This window comes from Amblyomma mixtum, chromosome 6 (assembly GCF_055824585.1).
Source record: "Amblyomma mixtum isolate Tamu chromosome 6, ASM5582458v1, whole genome shotgun sequence".
In the NCBI taxonomy this organism is placed as follows: Eukaryota; Metazoa; Arthropoda; class Arachnida; order Ixodida; family Ixodidae; genus Amblyomma; species Amblyomma mixtum.
Window position 1 is genome coordinate 137,387,001 of NC_143017.1, and position 18,043 is coordinate 137,405,043.

General features: G+C 48.4%; 2 protein-coding genes across 7 annotated transcripts in view; one reads left to right on the forward strand and one right to left on the reverse strand.

Moving 5' to 3' along the window:
• The window catches only part of LOC149340516 (carnitine O-palmitoyltransferase 1, liver isoform-like), a 139,474-nt gene that overhangs the window by 104,778 nt on the left and 16,653 nt on the right, over positions 1 to 18,043 (reverse strand). The gene's annotated exons all lie outside the window — the stretch shown is intronic.
• The window catches only part of LOC149340517 (uncharacterized), an 84,386-nt gene that overhangs the window by 36,416 nt on the left and 29,927 nt on the right, over positions 1 to 18,043 (forward strand). Inside the window, exon 1 of one of the 5 annotated variants that reach the window (XM_089549330.1) lies at positions 171 to 1,758. The exons of 2 other annotated variants lie outside the window; for them this stretch is intronic. Coding sequence is in view for 2 of the 3 variants with exons in the window: in XM_089549327.1 (XP_089405453.1) it covers positions 3,305 to 3,342 (38 nt within the window). In the remaining variant the exon portion in view is untranslated. Of the gene's footprint in view, positions 1 to 170; positions 1,759 to 2,760; positions 3,343 to 3,417; positions 4,874 to 18,043 lie in introns of those variants that run through there. 2 more of the 5 variants (XM_089549327.1, XM_089549328.1) reach the window with 2 other exon arrangements.

An 18,043-nucleotide genomic window follows, 5' to 3' on the forward strand; every position in this document is an offset into this window, starting at 1 on the left:
GAGGGCCCCCGTCGTGTCCCATACGCTTCACTGGACGACTATAAGGTTGAGCTAGAATCGCGCTTGCAAGTGGCGAGGGACATCGCAAAGGAGGCCTTAAAGAAAGCGGCGAAGCGCAGGAAGGAGGTGCACGATCGCGGTGCTAGAGACGCGCCGTTTGATGTGGGGGACAGCGTGTACATCGAAAACTGCCAAAGACAGATTGGGTTGGCTCGTAAGTTCCAGACGAGGTGGAGAGGACCGTGCGAGGTTGTCGAGAAGCTTTCTCCGGTAAACTTCAGGGTCGGAGACGTGAACCGCCGCTTGATAAGGATACACGCAAATCGCCTCAAGTCGGCACCGGTTCAGTATTCACGAAATGAGGAGGGGGAAAGCGCAGATTTTGATGGGGACCGAAGTGAAGCGGAGCGCGCAGATTGTTCGCAAGAAACGCCCTCTCCTGCATTTGTTCGGCAAGCGCCAGAGGTTACGGCAGGAATGCCACCGGATTTACTTCATGCATTGCTGGAGGAAGAAGCGCGCGAGGTTGCCGCGCAGATAACGCCAAGAGAGGCTCCTGCCACGAGCCCTCGCGAGTCTCAAAGCAGACAAGGGGTCACAGAATTACTTGGTACGACTCATGAACGCCGATATCCGCTTCGAAATCGGAAAGCTAAGTCGGACTAATGGCGTAAACAGAGCGGAGTTGGGGACTGGTTAAGACTGTGTAATGCTGCAGCTCATAACATTGCTATGTGCTTATGTGTTAAAATATCGGAGTTGCTAGTTAAGCCTTTCTGTCATTAAGTAACACTTTTACACAGGATGCAGAACATGCCCGACTTCCTTTCGTTATCTATATATTTTTTTGTCTGTGCCGTGATTGTGCTGGAAGTGGGAGCTCCTTTGTAACTGTGGTAAATTTATTTCGTCCAGTTTGGACTAGCAAGGAGAGGCTTGGGTGCTGAGTTTCATGTTTGTCTGTGAAAGAAGATCAGTGCTGCCCCTGGAGACGCCAGTTATGACAGCTGCGGCATATGGTGCAGTGCAGTGGTGTTGTGTGCAGCGAAAAGTGTTTTGTCGGACGGAATGTGCGAGGCGATTCAGAAAAAGAAGGGGAGCTGCCTGGACTCAAATGTTCGGAGAACATTCTTCTGGAGGGTGAGCGAGTGTGACGTTCCGTGCGTGAGCTACCAGGGCCCATATCTTCGGCGGAATCTTCTCTGTGCTCAACCGTCCTACTCCCTTGTCTCCCCTTAAACGGTCCGCGTTCGGCGGCGCCGCGTAGACGGAGCCCCCAGCGGCGGCAAAGCCACTGAAGGGGTACGGTCCGCGTTCGGCGGCGCCGCGTTGACGGAGCCCCCAGCGGCGGCAAGCCACTGAAGGGGTACAATGGTACAAAGGCGCCGGCGGGAGGGAAAGCCAGCCCAATTAGGCTGCCTGGCCGTACAAGGACACAGGAGAGGCTGACAACCCGACAAGAGAAGAAAGCTGCCGGCGGGAGACAAACGACATTCCAACGAGGGAGGTCGGGGGTGCCGCAGGCGCCGCCGTGGAAAGGAGGAAGAAAGAAACAATCCAGCCTGGGAGACAGGAGATCGGGCGTGGCCGGTGGAGCAGAGATAGCTGGCGAGTGCGGACGAAAGGCACGCTTAGGACGACATCGTTCACGAAAAAAGGGTCCTTGAGCGCCGAAGCCGGACGGCGCGCGGTTTCTGCCAGCCACCGACGGATCGCAACTCCGGAGCCCCTCCATCGCCCCCATGACGGCGTCGCCACGTAAGCTCGGACACCCCAGCCTCTGATGTACCATGTATAATTACTGATTACATCATTTTGTTTAAACTGAGCCATACGGTGTCTTCTTGCCTCTCCGTCCCGTGTGGACCTGCGCATTATGTGGGGTTGTCACAGCTGTTTAGAAACCTAACACAAGTGAAAAGGTAGGAACGTTCGCTGGTAGCCCATAGCGCTGTAGTTTTTTGAATAACCACCACACTTGTATTTTATTCCCACGCCTTTAAAAGCATTAAAGAAAAAAAAAGAGTAATGAAACGAAGCTGTTCTGTTCACGCCGGTGCAAGTTCGAATCCCGTTCGGGACTACAGCGTGACAATCTTTTTTTTTCTGCCGGCTATCGTTGTGACGGAAAAGTTCGGAAGTTTTCGCATGAGTTCACTTTCGTATTCGGCCTCAGGATCGCCGCGGTTTACGGATGATGTTCGCCTAAGTATGGGGAGTGTGAGAGCTAAAAGCATTTCATGCTTAAAAGTGCTTCACGCTGAAGCGCTCCTTTTTCCCGTGTTTCCGGCTTTTAGGAGCATGCATGCAACGTATCAGCTTCCCTGATTAGCTTGAATTACGACTAAGTGAAGATATATGTATAGTATATTACTCTACCTTTTCTCCGCCATCAGGTTTCCTTTCTCCCTTCTGGCTTTTGCTGGCGCCTCAAGAAAAGCGTACATTCTCTCCCTCTCTCTCTCACACACACACACACGCTAGAGTGAAGGGAGACAGCTGCGTTTCAAAGGCGTCCGCAGAGTCACGAGCGGTGTCTACTCCGTGCACCGGTTCCTCTCCATCTTCAATCACGCTCCCTTCCGTATCTTCCGTTCACTGACGAAAACTCCTTGCACGCCGGGCGGACACGTATTTACGCTAACGGGGACTACGCACTCACGCACGCACGCACGAGCTCGCCCAAGTTGCCGCTGGCTACGGCGCGTGATTCTCGCCCCCGCGCCGCGACAGCCGCAGCGGAGCGACGCATGGAGCTGCGGCTCGCATCTGCCGTAGTTTGACGCCGGTGCGCTCTCCGCCGCCAGCCGTGTGAGTGACATGTTGGCCGGAAACGCGTGCAAGCCGGGGCTGCCGCCAGCGCTGTGCGCCGTCAGGTGCGCGGCCCCAAACAGCGGCTCTCTCGCGCGTCGAGCCGGCAGCAGCGACTGCGTTTTTTTAGCGCGCTCCAGGCTTCTCTCTTCTCTGCAGTGATTCGCGCGCGCTCGTGTCACCCGCCGCACACAAGCGTATCCACCCGACGGGAACACCCTACCACTCTTCCTCGCTCTGTACATAGGCCTAGCAGCATCGGCTCTGCGGTTCGGATTCGCTTCTCCGCCGCATGTCGCAGCCGCTATTACAGCTGCCGTGCGGTGTTATGAGGCGTGCCCGCTGTCCGCGTCACGTACTACGAAGCTCATCTACGACTACTCCGCCCTCCTCTGCCGCTGATGCTGGTGCATCACCGGCTGGTGTCCTTGCTGCTGGTGCCTGCTGCTGAGGGTGTGTCCGCCGGAGGATTAGCGGCGCCGGCGGCTTCCCCATGTTCACCGGATGGCTGTCGCCCGTGGAGATCAAGCAGTGAGTTACGACTTACGAACTCCCTGTTCGTGCGTGAAAGCGTGAGCCCAACAAGGCGATTCTTTTTTTCGATTAAATCGCGGTACCGACTGGCCTTGGCGACCAGCACGCCGTGAGGGAAGATAGGGTGTCATGAATGTCCCGTTGACAAACGGGAACTTAAAGGGTGACACAGACATTGCCTTCCCGCGTTAGGTATCACGTCTGCCGTGCATACACCATCACATACTCACGTGGGCTGGACGTCGGCCGCAGACAGTTCACTGCGCGGCTTCGCTAAGGACGTAGTTTCATGCGGGGCTGTGGAGGAGAAAAGTATTTCTCGCTTCACTTTGCTCTTCGTTCTCTCCCGTGCTTTGATTATCTCAAGTGGTGCGGCGCCTAAGCACAAGAGATTATCTCCGGCAAGCGAGAAGTGGGCAGTGCCCACGAGACCCGAGTTAACCCTACCCTCACCTCCGCGTGTCAGTTATGCTGTGAAGGCAAATGTGCCAATGGGTCACGCTGGCAACCTTCGTGTTGAGATTGTGGACAATTTGCTTTTTTTTTTTAATTGAGAAAGACAGAGAATACAGAACGAACAAAAATGGGGAATGGCAGGTGATGGAAGCACGACCACCAGTGTAAGACGAGCATCAACTCAAGCATAAATACACAAAAAAAATAATGTGAGCAGCAATGCATGCATACCAGCCTAATTACTTTCCTTTCGTTTCACATATCTCTCTCTTCATGAGAAAGTGGGGATCGATTTCACAAATTTTCTACCGCGCGCGCAACGGGACCTGAATACAAGGGCGTGTCCAACGGCAGCATGCGCGCAGACAGAATGCGCAATCAGCGTATCTTTCCAATCCTCTTGTGAAGAACAGATCCCACGCGACATCGTGAGACGGAAGCAAAGCAACGAAAGAGGCGAGACACCGCGTGTGTGTGACTTGGCAGGCGGTCCGCGTTTTTCTTCGGCCGACGACGCAGTACCGCACGAAGCTGCGCGGGAACAAAGGGTAATTTCCGAGGCTGAAGCAAAACTCCGGAAGACAAAAAAAAAAATAGAAGATGCACGCGCGCACCTGTTTGGCCGTCAACAAAAGCAGAAAACCCAGAGAGAGCCTGGAGCCCGCACACGACTCCGTGGCCGGAGAGCAGTAGCGGCGGCGACGGACTACGCGTCGCCTCCTTGTGACTGCGTCTGCGCATGCGCGTCTCGCCGAGTTCCGCGAACAATAAGCGCGCTCGTGATGTATCTCCTCAGCCCCGAGCTGCGTCCACCTGGCGCCCGCTGCTCTAGACTGAGAGGCCCGCCTCGCCACGCTTGCTGGAGACGCAGCAGTACCGGGGTTCTTAAACGTGGAGGAAAGAGAAACAAGAACAGCGTTGAGAACACTTACTGCGAGTGTAGTGAGATGGTCATGTGACTTAAGGTGATTATCCCGTGCCTCCTTCCTGGATACCTGCTCGAGACGAACCGCTGTGACGGTGTCGGCGGACAGTAAATGGGAGATCTTTATAACACAAGGCCCTACGTGAGGTAACTGTCCTTTTCGTTGTCACGTCGGGTAAGCATTGGGGATAGCTCCCCAAGAGCAGTATAGTACGTGTACGTCGAAAACAGTCTGTTGGGAACAGTGGGCAGCTGAATAGTTCTACAATGCGGAACCTCATGCAGCAGCAGTTGGTCGTGCAGAAACATATCTAAAGGAACACAACGGCGCAAGAAAACGTGGAGGATAAAACGCAAAAGACAAAACGGCGGCCCGTCTTGTCTTTTGCGTGTTCTTCTTGTTTTCTGTAACCTATAGTATTGTTGATTGTGCATTTCTGCAAGGTGCTATCGCGCACACTCATGCTTTCTCTCGTCACGGAGAAAGCACGATATTTTCTAATGCATAGATAATGACGATTCCGAAGGCACATTTCCAAATATTTGAAATTCCAGTCGACCACCGCAGCAAGCTGCAGTGCAACCGTGCAGGATCGGGAGAGGAAAAAAAAAAGGAAAATGTGCAGTTGGCCTCACATCCTCATGCATTCGCAACGCTGTTACTTTTTTTCTCGCCACTGACAGCGCCAAACCGGAACATCGAAATCACAGTCTTGCATAAACTTTCACGTTCTCTCGAGGACAACATAGCGGCAGCGACTGTAGGTCGCGTGCAGCGTTCGCACTTGTGTTTCTTCTATACGTGAATGTGTTTCCTCGCTGCAGTTATGACGCCAGATTGCGACCAACTGGCCCAAAAGCTCGTTTTAGTCACGTGAGGAGTTCGTAAGGACATCTTCGGTTTTAAACAAGTGCACAATACGGTGATGCGGCTATACATACAGCTATCCTTAAATACGTTCCGCGTTTTTTCATCAGCACTTTCACTCCTCCCCCCGAATGATGAAATTGAAGGAGGAAAAACGATACAAAGAACAAGAACAACTTGATTTACGCGTATTAGCTGTCTCTGCCGCTGCTGCAGCCTGTTTACGATCCGGCGTTCCTTTCGCGACAGCCGTCGTGCAGTTTATTGCCCTTGGTTCAATCACTGAACCACACGTGCACGAGTCGTTGCAGGAATAAATTATGAATTGCTGATGCACCAAGACGAAAAAAGCTGCGGGAATACGTTGGCGGCTGAGTGTCAGAAAAATCTCCGCATATGAAACAGACTCTCAAACGGGATAATAATTATGATTAACACCTGCCTGAGCGCAGTCATGTGGATGAAGGGAAGCTGAACATTTATGATAACTAATCGTACTTGAGGAAAATATTCTGCATTGCCGCTCGGCTTAGTCGATAAGCCTATTTGCAACCGTTATCTCGTCGCACGCGCAATTAATCCGGAATTAATATAAAATAATCCTGAGGTCTTCACTACGGTGCAGCTCAAAGCCCACAGCGTTGTCCTGCTGCGAAAAAAAAATGTCACTGAACTAAACATATCTTGTTTCAACTCTGGTCCGCTTTGGGGACTACCCTGAAGCATACTGCTTAGACTAACATTAAGCGCTGATCTTTCGCTTCCAGTTAAATGATCATATATCAGGCCTCGCCCTTTCACATGCTGACCATGCTGTCAGTGTCACAGCTGATTTGATGGAACGAAAGGTCCCAATGTCGATCATAGGACAAGAAAGGCATATTCCGGGGCATATTCCTCTTCCAGTTGTATGTACGGCTGCACTTCTTCGACGCATATATTTCTGATGCGGAATATCATAATATATATATATACATGGTCTGTTCTGAAAGTAGTAGGACTGGTTTTTTCCTGGGTGAACCGGCGGACGAGAGGTGGCCTGCTCATGCTGGATCGTTGAAGGGGGATATTGGGAATGCAGGGGAAAATCGGCAGTCGGCTCTCGGCCGTTGAAGAGAGGAGGTCGCTTGTACTGTGAACCCCTGTCGAAACGTCTCATCACGCAGAACCGTCGAGCGTTTACTGGATCAGCGATACGCGATCAAATTTTGAGTAAATCTTGGTAAAACGGGCAAAGAGACTCACAACATGATTAAGGAAGTCTACGGTGTCGCTTCCATGGGTAGATCAGGTGTTTTTGAGTGGCACAAGCTTTTCCGAGAAGGTAAGGAAAGAGTGGAGGAAGACGACCGCTTCAGACGCCCTTCGACAGCAAGACCAACGAAAATGTGTAGCGAGGGAAACATTTACTTAACAGTGATCGTAGAATGAGTATCAGAATGATTGCTGATGACTTCAGCATTCCTCAAACCCAAGTTTTTGGGATCGTGACAGAAAACTTTTCCATGAGGAAAGCGTGCGTGAAGTTGGTGCCGGGAGTGTTGTCAGAGGAGGAAAAGGCCAACCGGTAGGATTATCTTCATCATCTGAATGAGGACCCCGATTTTTTGTCCAGCAGAAGGCGGCAACGCTGCCTCAGCCCCCCTACAGCCTCGACTTGGCCCTGCCAGACTTTTTTCTATTCCCAAGAATAAAATCGACGCTGGAGGGGAAGCATCACAGATCGGTAGAGGTGGTTCAACAGGCCGTGACGAGGGAGCTAAACAGCATTCCGGTCCAGGCGTTCCTGGAGGCGTACGAAAACTGTAAAACTCATTGGCAGCAGCGTGTAGGTGCGGAAGGGTGCTACCTTGAAAAATTGTAATCGTTTGTACTATTCTCTTGAATAACTTTTGTTTAAAAAAATCAGTCCTACTACTTTCAGAACAGACCATGTGTGTATATATATATATATATATATATATATATATATATATATATATATATATATATATATATATATATATATATATATATATATATATATATATATTGGTTTATTAGGGTTTTACGTCCCAAAGCAACTCAGGCTATCAGAGACGCTGTAGTGAAGGGCTCCGGGAAATTTCGACCACCTGAGGTTCTTTAACGTGCACTGACATCGCACAGTACACACAGGCCAGTAGCCCAGCGCCGTAACCACTGAGCCACCGCGGCGATATATATATATATATATATATATATATATATATATATATATATATATATATATATATATATATATATATATATATATATATATATATATATATATATATAACTACCTTTTGGAACCAACTTACGTCTCGACTCGGCACGACCACTCCAAGAAGGTGCGCGAATACAATACTAACACAAACAGTTTTTCTAAATCATTCTTTCCACAAACTGTGAAAGACTGGAACTTGCTGCCGGAAGAGTGTGTTTCAGTCTTTGATAATCGCGATTTTTACTGTCGACTGTATTCCTGACAATCTAATCCTTTCTTACTATTGTTCAAGATTTCTGTTACCTTTAATAATGTTCACTTATTGTTTTGTTTTACTTTGATGTTAACTTCGCTTAATGTTCTTGTTGCTTTTTGTGTGAAAATGAATGCGTTGTTTTGAAACTGTCTCCCCTGCGGTAATGCCTTCGAGGCGACGCAGGTATTCTGTAAATAAATATATATATATATAAGAAGGGGGTGAAGATCGGATGGATCCGGTAGAACATAAACGTAATTCGGTTGACACGTGGTAGAAAAACAACAACTTTATTCTAACGTTTCGACCAGGGTCTGGCCTTCGTCAGAGTGATCACTCTGACGAAGGCCAGACCCTGGTCGAAACGTTAGAATAAAGTTGTTGTTTTTCTACCGTGTGTCAACCGAATTACGTTTATATATATATATATATATATATATATACAATCGCAGTTTGATTGTGATTATATATAAAATGGCGTCCGTGTCGTGCATTCACTGAAAGCCTCTCCCGATGAACCTCGCATATAGTTGAGTTGTTATACCTTTTATTCTAGGTAGGTGTTTTCAACCCTGTATAAACGCTGTCATGTGAGCGACCCCATGCACAGCTTTACAGACTGCGTGATGCGCTATCCGACTGGCATTTCTTGTGAGCATCAAACTCTGTAGGGTGTATACTATAAAGTACTTCCGCGTGTCTGCGACAAAAGGGTCGTTCCCCGTGCCATGCAGTACACGCATACGGAGGTGACTGTACACCGTGCCATCGAAAGTTCAATATTGTCCGTTAAATGCCATCGCCAGACTAATTAAATGCACTAGCTTCTAACGCCAGGAACCCGAGAGCGAAGCATAGTACAGCGCTTCCGTCTCGCAAACAGGCAACTATATTCACTACATCCAGAAAAGCAACGCTATCACAATTTCTCCGATCATACCAAGAAGCTCTGATAAAGCACCTTAAAGGGGTGGAGACACCAAATTTGTGGCTGGCGCGTTCTTTGTTTCAAACGCTTCTTATTGCTCTAGGAAGCATGATACAGCATGATACACACTCGAAGATTCATATATTCACAGTGAATAATTTAATATCACTTTTTTAGGGGAACGATTTTCGGTTTCGGTTTCGAAACGGCGAGTTTGACAGTGAGGTCACTATCTAGGATGCTCAACTACTTGGCCTGGTCTCATGAGCCCACAAAGTTGTGACGCACATACTGCTGCATCGTCTGCTTTCTCACACACGTGCTGACCAGCGCATGAAAACAAACAACGGCATGGCTAGTCCCAGCAGCCCGGATTTTGGCGAATATCGCCTTCGCGGGTTTGCGTCAGGATGCGAAGCACTTTGCAAAATGCCAGTAAGCATGGCTAGTTCGGCAATACGTCGACAAAAACTAACCGAGCGAGTGGGGGTTGGCAGCAAATGCGGCTCGCTGGTGCGTCAACTGCGCTCACGGGGCTCGTCACTCGTTCCTGATGGCTGCGGCTGTGGCTGTGCTATGCCACCATAGCTGTGCCCCGCTCATCGTAAGTCACTGTGCTTTGGTATGACGTCACTAAAACGTTAGTTACTCTACCAGCGTAGTGACGTCAGAGTTGATCGCGCTAGCAATGGGTCTAGATCGTGAGAGCGAGCATTTAGGTAATCTTTGGAACTGAATTGAAATATTTTTTAAACGTTTGTTGTGTCCAACACCTGACTGTGAGTGCCCTTGCGTACAGCGGAATCCCACAGCTGGCTTTTTATAGCCTAAAATTTGGTGTCTCCACCCCTTTAAAGCTACCCTGGCTTCCTCAAGATTCTCTCTCTCTCTCTTGCCAGCTATACGCTCGCAAGAAATAATTTGCGCTTAGACGGCAGTCAGACAGGCTTTTGCGCACGAACCCTTGCGGATGCATATGTTGTAGCGCTCGTGCGATGGGGGAGGGGGGCAGCGTCGGAGGGAACAAAATAAAAAAAAAAGAAAAGAAGACTGTGCGTTCAAGCGATCCACGCATGCGTGTATTCCCATTCGGCACAGTCAGCGTTTTGCGTCTCGGCAGCGCCGACACCGTACATGTTCGCTTCAAAGAGAGATATAGAGTAAGCAGACAGCCTAGATAGGAGAATTTGAAAGCCTCAGTTTATAAACCAACGGCAAGGTCAGCAACGTTTCATAGTGTCCCCTTGGGCGTCGCCGTATTGCTCACTGGTTTGCTGTGTGGCCCTGCGGCAAGCATGGGGGGAGTGGTAGTGTGAGCTCTCTGCGCCTCTTAGCAACAGACCAAAGGTGAAGAGGCCGAAATTAATGAAAAAAGGAGGATGTTCAGTTTCTCAACGGCGATATTCCTGGTTGTGGCTATAAGGTAACAGACAACGAAAACAAAGTCGGAGATCGAAAATTGATGTGCTTTGGACGCGTCATCAAAAGATACGGCGAGTATTTCAGGAAATAACATAACGAAGACGAAAAAAAGTACCTGATCAGCGTCAGAGAAATCATTACTTTTGCAACCTCTTAATTTTCCGCACTGGAAACACGAAATTCACAAAATTCAACACGCATTTGAACACCGCCCGCTCCCATATTCATTTTCGGTATTGTAATTTTTCTCCGATAATTATGACGTCAGTATCCAATTCTTTCCCACCCCCCTACCCCCTTCAGCGGGCAATGCAGAAAGTAAAGTAGGAAAGGTATATTCTCCTCAGACTATAACCGCACAGAGTTAAATGGGGCACCCCTCCATTCTTTTTTTTTTATATCCGTTCCCTTATTGTTACTGTGGCCGAGTTACGCTCATGCGAGACCAACTAGAACTAAATACCTAACCCATCGCCCCAAACCGCGCTGTGAGCGCTTTCAGACGGGCGTGCCTCCCAACATCCTGTTTTGCTGGCTGCCTAGAAAAACGGTACACTGCGCTCCGGCTTCGGAAATTCCGACGTAAATATGCCCGCTATTCGCTCACGTATGCGTTCGGAAAGATAAAAAAAGGCCGTCAACCTTCCCCTCTGTCGGTTCTGGTCTCTTGTTTTCGTTTTCCTCCCTCTTATTTTACCTGCTTCAGCCCGAAACACTGACGCTAGCAATCCTTACTGCAGGCTGCTCGCACAATAAATGGGGCAACACGCGGGATATGGTGCAGGTGGCAAAATGAAGCAAACATATATATTCTCAGTACACCAACGCGACGCGACAAACCTGAGGGTTCCCTGTTACTTGTTCGTGGAGCGCAGCATGGGTTTTTCATATACATTGTCTTCTCGGGCGTTTTTCTATTTTTTTTTTTTTACTTGGTGCCTCATGGCGCAGTATGCCCTTTACTGGCTGGTAAACAATAAGCCCGCTTCGGCTAAAAAACGACGCCCTGTCGAACCCGGTGCGCTAGCAACACTCAGTAAGCGCTCACATAAACAACTCGTAAATTAATCTTTTTTTTTATAAAATATAGGCAGGGCACTGTGCAGTGCAACCAGCGTCAAGGGAAGAAAAAAAAGCAACTATGCGCGCTATGTGGCGAATGAAAGTACTGAATCAGTACTAAATCACTAAGTACTGAAAGCTCCGCCGCGGTGGCTCAGTGGTTACGGAGCTCGGCTGCTGACCCGAAAGACGCGGGTTCGATCCCGGCCGCGGCGGCTGAATTTCTTGAAGGCGAAATTCTAGAGGCCCGTGTGCTGTGCGATGTCAGTGCACGTTAAAGAACCCCAGGTGATCGAAACTTCCGGAGCCCTTCACTACGGCGTCTCTCATAGCCTCAGTCGCTTTGGGACGTTAAACCCCAATAAACCAAACCAAACCAACCAAACTAAGTACTGAAAGTACTGAGTCAGTACTGAATCAATATAGGTTACGGGCGTTTCGTTAAACCGAGGCGTTGCTCTCTACACAACTGCAGAGCACATAGTTACGCACCCTAAGGACCCTAAGGCATGACGTCGCTCTGTGATCAGCACTTAGATAAGGAATTTCTTTGAATGTACCGAACAAATTTCGCATTAAAGCTGTCGCGAATGTCACGAACGAAACCCCGGTACACTTCGTACAATAGATTCAGTGCAGCATTGTGCGAAATGATTGCCTGCATGAGCGCCTACGCCCGCTTCTGTGCGCGGTAAAGTTCTTTGCAAGTTTGCGAAGGCATCTCCTATTCTAGAACTAGGCAGCCATAGAAAATGGCTGTCTGAAATTCTCTCTCGACAGTCGCATTGTTGAGATATCGACGTGTGCCGTAAACTCGATTGCAGCGTTGTTTGGCTTACTTCATGACAAATTATTTACAGTGTGTTTATTTGTTGACCGTTGCGCCCATTGAAAAACGGCCTCGTTCGCAGTTCGATGCAGTTCAACTTCAAAGAAGCGAATTCAGATTAACGCAAATATCGACAAGCAAAACACTAATCTGGGTGTGATCTTAACGATACGCAGTAAAATAAGCCTAAAACCAAAAACATTTCCGATAGCGCAACAAAAAAAAAAGTGAAGAAAAAAATTCCGTAATCACTGCTTGCTCGTGTTTTGAACATCGATCAATGTCAACTTTCTCGCTGCGCTATACGACCGTGTTATTGGAGAATCGTGTAGATATGATTAGGAATTATACAGCCGCCAACTAGATACGACTGCGGACAGAAATCCAGTCGAGACCCTTCGTCGTTGTCGCTGTATAACAACGCCAACGTAGAAAGCTTTTCGATCTGCTCTCATGACGATTCCTGACCTTTCCCAATGCCTACGAAAGAAAAGTAAATTCCGAAAAGTGGTCTCAATCTGCTTGTACACGCTGAATAACAACAGCTCGCTGGATCTTTTCCTCATTTCTCAGAATGTTGACCTCCTTGCGCCCGCAAAACCTCTGTTGTGCTCATCTCCCACAGCTAGGCAACTGTGTTGTGTCGCCCTTCATAAATGCCAATTGGCTTCTTATCGGGACACGTCTGACACTCCGTATATGACTTCATAGTGTGTGGGGCCTGCAAAGTGAATCCCCCGCCGCCGCTGCGGTCCGCAACGCTCATCAGGCTTCAGTGACCGTCTATATATAGTCACTCCACTCTTATTCCTGTCTTTTTTTGTTTTACCTTTTATGTTTTACTTTCTTCGTCTAGTTGAGCGATAACTAGTTAGCCCCTAACCTTTCTTTTCTTCGTTATATGTCTGCCTCTCTCTGTTTTTTTTTTTATGAGCTGTAACAGACAACGCAGGCCAGCTCTCGCCCCCCTCCCCCCCCCCCCCCCCCTCCCTCCCAGTGTCCTCCTCTAGAGGGTAAAAGGGACGAGTGTCACGTCAGCCGCATGTGGCAGTGGAAAATGCAAGCGAGTGACACGTCGGTTGATGGCGTCCTGTCTTTCCGAGCAAGCCACGGCCGCAGCCTTGACAGCACTTCGCGAGCAGGAATAAGGAAAAAAAAGTAACAAACAAATGTCGCAAAAACCGGCGCAGTCAATGTACCGGCACGCATCAGACGCGTATCGTGCCATTCGCGTCGCCATTTCTCACTTTAAGAGAAATTTCCTTCTCATATCGTGCATGTGACTTGTCGGTAACTTCGAAGCGAGAGTTATTCGTTCATGCAGTTGCAAAGGTTTCTATGGGTCTCATTTTCGGTCTAAGATTTGCAAATCTACTGAAGAGAGAAAGAGAGTGTGTGTGTGTGTGGAGGGGGGGGGGGGGGGGGGAGGGGAAGGGGAGGAGGAGGAGAGAGCTCTTTAAAGAATAGCAGAGATCTTTGCCAGAGCGTAGAAACAGTCAGATATACGCTACTCTGCAAGGGAGAATAGCTTTACTCGACGCCAGAACTATGGGGTCCCATGCAAGGAAAGGCAAGCTTCGCGAACGATCGCTGGACGTTCGGCGATCGAGTCCGAATTGAAGCCAAACATTCCATTAGGAAGGGAAAAAGTTATGCAACATAGGGAGTTTTTTTTTTTGTCGGCATAAAGAGTGTTCTGTATCAGCCCTGATCTTCAAGCAGTTGGGACAATGAGTCGTGTCACGTGATCCGCAGCTGCAGAGCATTAACGGAGTAAGTACGGGGCTTTCTTCGCTCATTTGGCTCAAGGGTGGAAGCTCAGGGGCAGGAAAATCCGAAAAGGAAAAGAAACGGTCAAAAAAGGAAACGTTTGAAAAAAGTAAAAAGAAAAAAACAAATGTTGTCCATGGCATTATCACCGATGCTATTAAAAATTACAGAGCGGCACTGGTAGCTAACCTCAAGACTGTAATCAAGGCGTCAGTTAAGCCTGCTATAGTTTCAAAATATATATAATTACTCATCAGTTTCAGAAACACGCAAACACGTACACCCACCCGAAGATGCTGCAGGGGCTCAAGAATATTTGTGAGTATCGAAACAGTTTTGCAACTCGCGTAATTAAAAGGGCTCTGCCGTGATCTGCCGCAGTTCTGACCTCTTATGACGTAAGAAAGATGACGCCGCAAATTCGGACACGGCTTTCACGCTATATGTCCTTTCACTATATCACGCGGAGGCCGACGGGATGACGGGTGCATCCTTTGTTTCCGCGCGTGCGCGTTCATCTTGCTGATGATGCCCGCGCGAACTTGCGCATTTTCAGAATGCACAGTCGCATCGTATATGGGGACTATACGCTAGTGCAGCAAGTATGCAAGCCATGCGTCAGTGATTGAGCCACTCTCGACGCCGTACACATAATTCAGCGGGGCACGACACATACGACATTCTGCTTTAAAGCTTCGCCACATGTCGCAGTCCTGTTCTGCTGAAGCGCATAGCTGAGATAGGTGAGTGTATACGGCGTTATCCTGGTCGCGCCTCCCACACGGTGCATGACTCAACGCAGGACTACGCCGCAAAAGCAAAGCTTCGCTCTCTAGAAAAACACTTATAGCGCATGGTAGTACTTGAGCCTATTGACAAACAAAACGAGACAGCTCGTAAGCAGCGCCGTCACAGCGGGAGAACGACGCCATCGAGCTCACTGAAATTTGAGATTTCAGATTCATTGAAAAAGAAGTGCGTACCGAATTAGCAAATGGATATTGCAATGAGAAAAAAAAAAAGTCCACAGACGATCAATGCGATGCATGCGGCAAAGTATGCGTTTGCAGTAGTGCTCACCCCGGAGGGAACAGCCGCTGCCAGTGAGGAGTGGGTGGCGGGTTCCAGTCCGTCGATCACCGTGTGACACATCATGCCCCCGCTCCACTCCCTCGATCCAAACCTGCTATCATGCCACCCTCTCTTTCTTCTCCCGCTTTCCCTCTCTCATCTCTCCTCAAAGTGGAGACTTGAATTTCCCTCTCTCCACTTTGTCTCCTGCCAACCGAGGCTTCACACGCTAACGTGAACTCCAATGCCGTGCACGTTTTCCATTTAATTGGCGTTCTAATGCTAACGCATCGAAATAAAAGTACCAGGATCACAGAATACAACGCTGTATTAGGTAAATAATATATCAAGCATAGAGAATATTGCTAAAGTAGTCACGTCAACAGTGATTGCCTTCGCATACCATTCTTACTGCTAAAACGAACAGCATGTACGAACATTGTTTGAGTGAATCGAATGGAATGGTTAGGCACGATCAAAACGGTCAAAATGTCACGATCAAAACGTTGATGTCGCGCATGCACTACGATGCTGGCCTCAGTATACGGAATAATTCGAGTGATGCCGCGTGTGCTGTTCTCTGTAAGGCACAGCTAGCGTCAATCAGCCACCTAATTTACCAATAGGATTACCTCTGAAGTACACAAGAGCCACATGAGCCCACCAAATGAGCAAAAGCTGCGTGCAGAACTCTCTACAAACGCAGTAAGACCTCTGTAACCCTGTCGTCGACCCAAGAAGGTTCAAGCAGGTGAATGTAGGATAACGGTCAGTTGATGGCTTGAAGCACTTGAACGATGCAAATCAAACGTTTAACGCAAACCCCTGGATTTAGTGGGAGCGAGCGGGCCTTGTGAGCGAGAAGTGATAAAAGTGCTCATTCCTCCTGAACACCGATTTACAGTCGTAACAAGACGAAAGAAACAATGAAAAAGAAAGGAAAAAAAGATATAATTGCCTTCTTGTCCAGCAACTGCGTCAATTGAATGTAATTAATTGATGTTTTTAACAAACACGTTTGTAACGGTGTCATACGCATTCCATGGTTCGTACACGTTTTTAGATGTGGTTGAACAACGGACCTTTTTTTATTTGCCTTTCTGATGTATGCCGTTAATTAGTTTACAGGCACACAACAGACGTCACTAGGGATAGCTCAAACTACAAACTTATGCGCTTAGAATGAATCTTCTCATGGCACTTGTCTCTCGACATTCCAACCGTTGCAGCTGCGGGTCCATTTCTAGTTAGTTTCCCTTTTGCTCAAATGTCAAAAGGAGCGAAGAAGCAGAAGCATGTTCTCTTCTCTTTCTTCGCATAAAACGTAATTCAAAGCCCGCGACAAAAGAAAGTCGCCCGTTGACCTTCCCTTCAACGACACATCGACACACACACATTTCACGTCGACAGCTGTCCCTCGTTTCAGCGTTGCTTGCACTATGGCTTGCGCTAAGAAGAACTGCGACAACTTGAGACAGTGGTCATAACTTTTACGCGGTTTCAGTCGAAAGTATACGCGCTCGTTCCGAAGCTCATGATTCAGGATAGTCAGTTGTGTGCATCACTGGCTGCTCCCTAGAGCCACCACAACTGCATTGTCGTTGACAAAAGTTTTCGCTAAACGAAAAACAATATATAATTTTGCATGACATGTGCAGATAAAGTGGCCGTTTTTTTTTTTTTATGCCAATGCGGCTCAGCAGCTTAGGCAGTTTGGATTAACTTAGGCGCCAGTATAACCGTCTCGTCTTCCACTGGTTCTTTAACACCTGTTTAAGAGCAGACATTTTGAGTCAGTGTAATGCCACTTAAACAACGAATAAAACATTCCATCATAGTCCTGTGTCTGCATATATTTGCACCTCTTTCTTTGAACGACAAAAAATAGCCCTATAAAGGACACGTGAACTAGCGACGAGCACAGGACCGGCGCACTCCTGTAGCGCCCGTCGTTCTTCATGTCCGTTTCTGCGCCATTTTCTTCGTTAAAGTGTGTCTAACTGCACTCCCCTCCCCCACCTCCAGTCTACATTGTTAATGCGCACCCCTCTCATTATCTTGCTTTCCCCTCACTCTCTCTCTTCTTCTAAGACATGCTTTCTCATCTTCATCATCATCAGCAGCAGCAGCCTACCGTCCACTGCAGGACAAAGGTTTCTCCCATATCTCTCCTATCAACCCTGTTCAATGGCAGCTGCGACTTCCTAATCTCGACCGCCCACCTGACCTAGTACCACCCTCCGCTACACTTTCCTTTTCTTGGAATCCATTCCGTTACCCTAAGGAACCGTCGCTTATCTTGCCTTCGCACTACATGTCTTGCACATACCCGTTTCGTCTTGATTTCTAAGAAGGATATTGCCGCGAATCTTGCCGCGAAAGCTGGCAGGGAACCATCGAGATAAGGACGCCAAAGCAGCTACAACCAGAGAACGGATAGACGAGTTTGCCAAGCTAGGCTGCGTCAGGGTAAAAGCGCATTAACGGAGTGGGCTCGAGGCGAAGATGATGCCTTCATGTCATGAGACAGTACGCGCACTGTGGTATAGTTTACACACAGGTTGCCAGGTACGCGTACTACGTAGACGCACACACGCAAGCTCAGGCTTCCTTTCGGCAACTTTTCTTTTTTTTTTTTGTCGGATCTGCCGTCGTAGAGGAAAGTATAGCTGAAGTGCATTCCATGGTAGATGCTGCAGCATGCGAACGAAATCCTGATGCAATGTGCCCCGAGAGACCGCAAGCGAGTCGCACCTGCAACGCTTGCCTCCGGGATCATGACTGAATACTGCGCTTTTATTTTTCATTTCCTTCCTATTTTGCTCTATTCCGCTCTCTCTCTCCTTCCTTTAGTTCCTTCGCGTACGCTCGTTTTCCTTCTGTC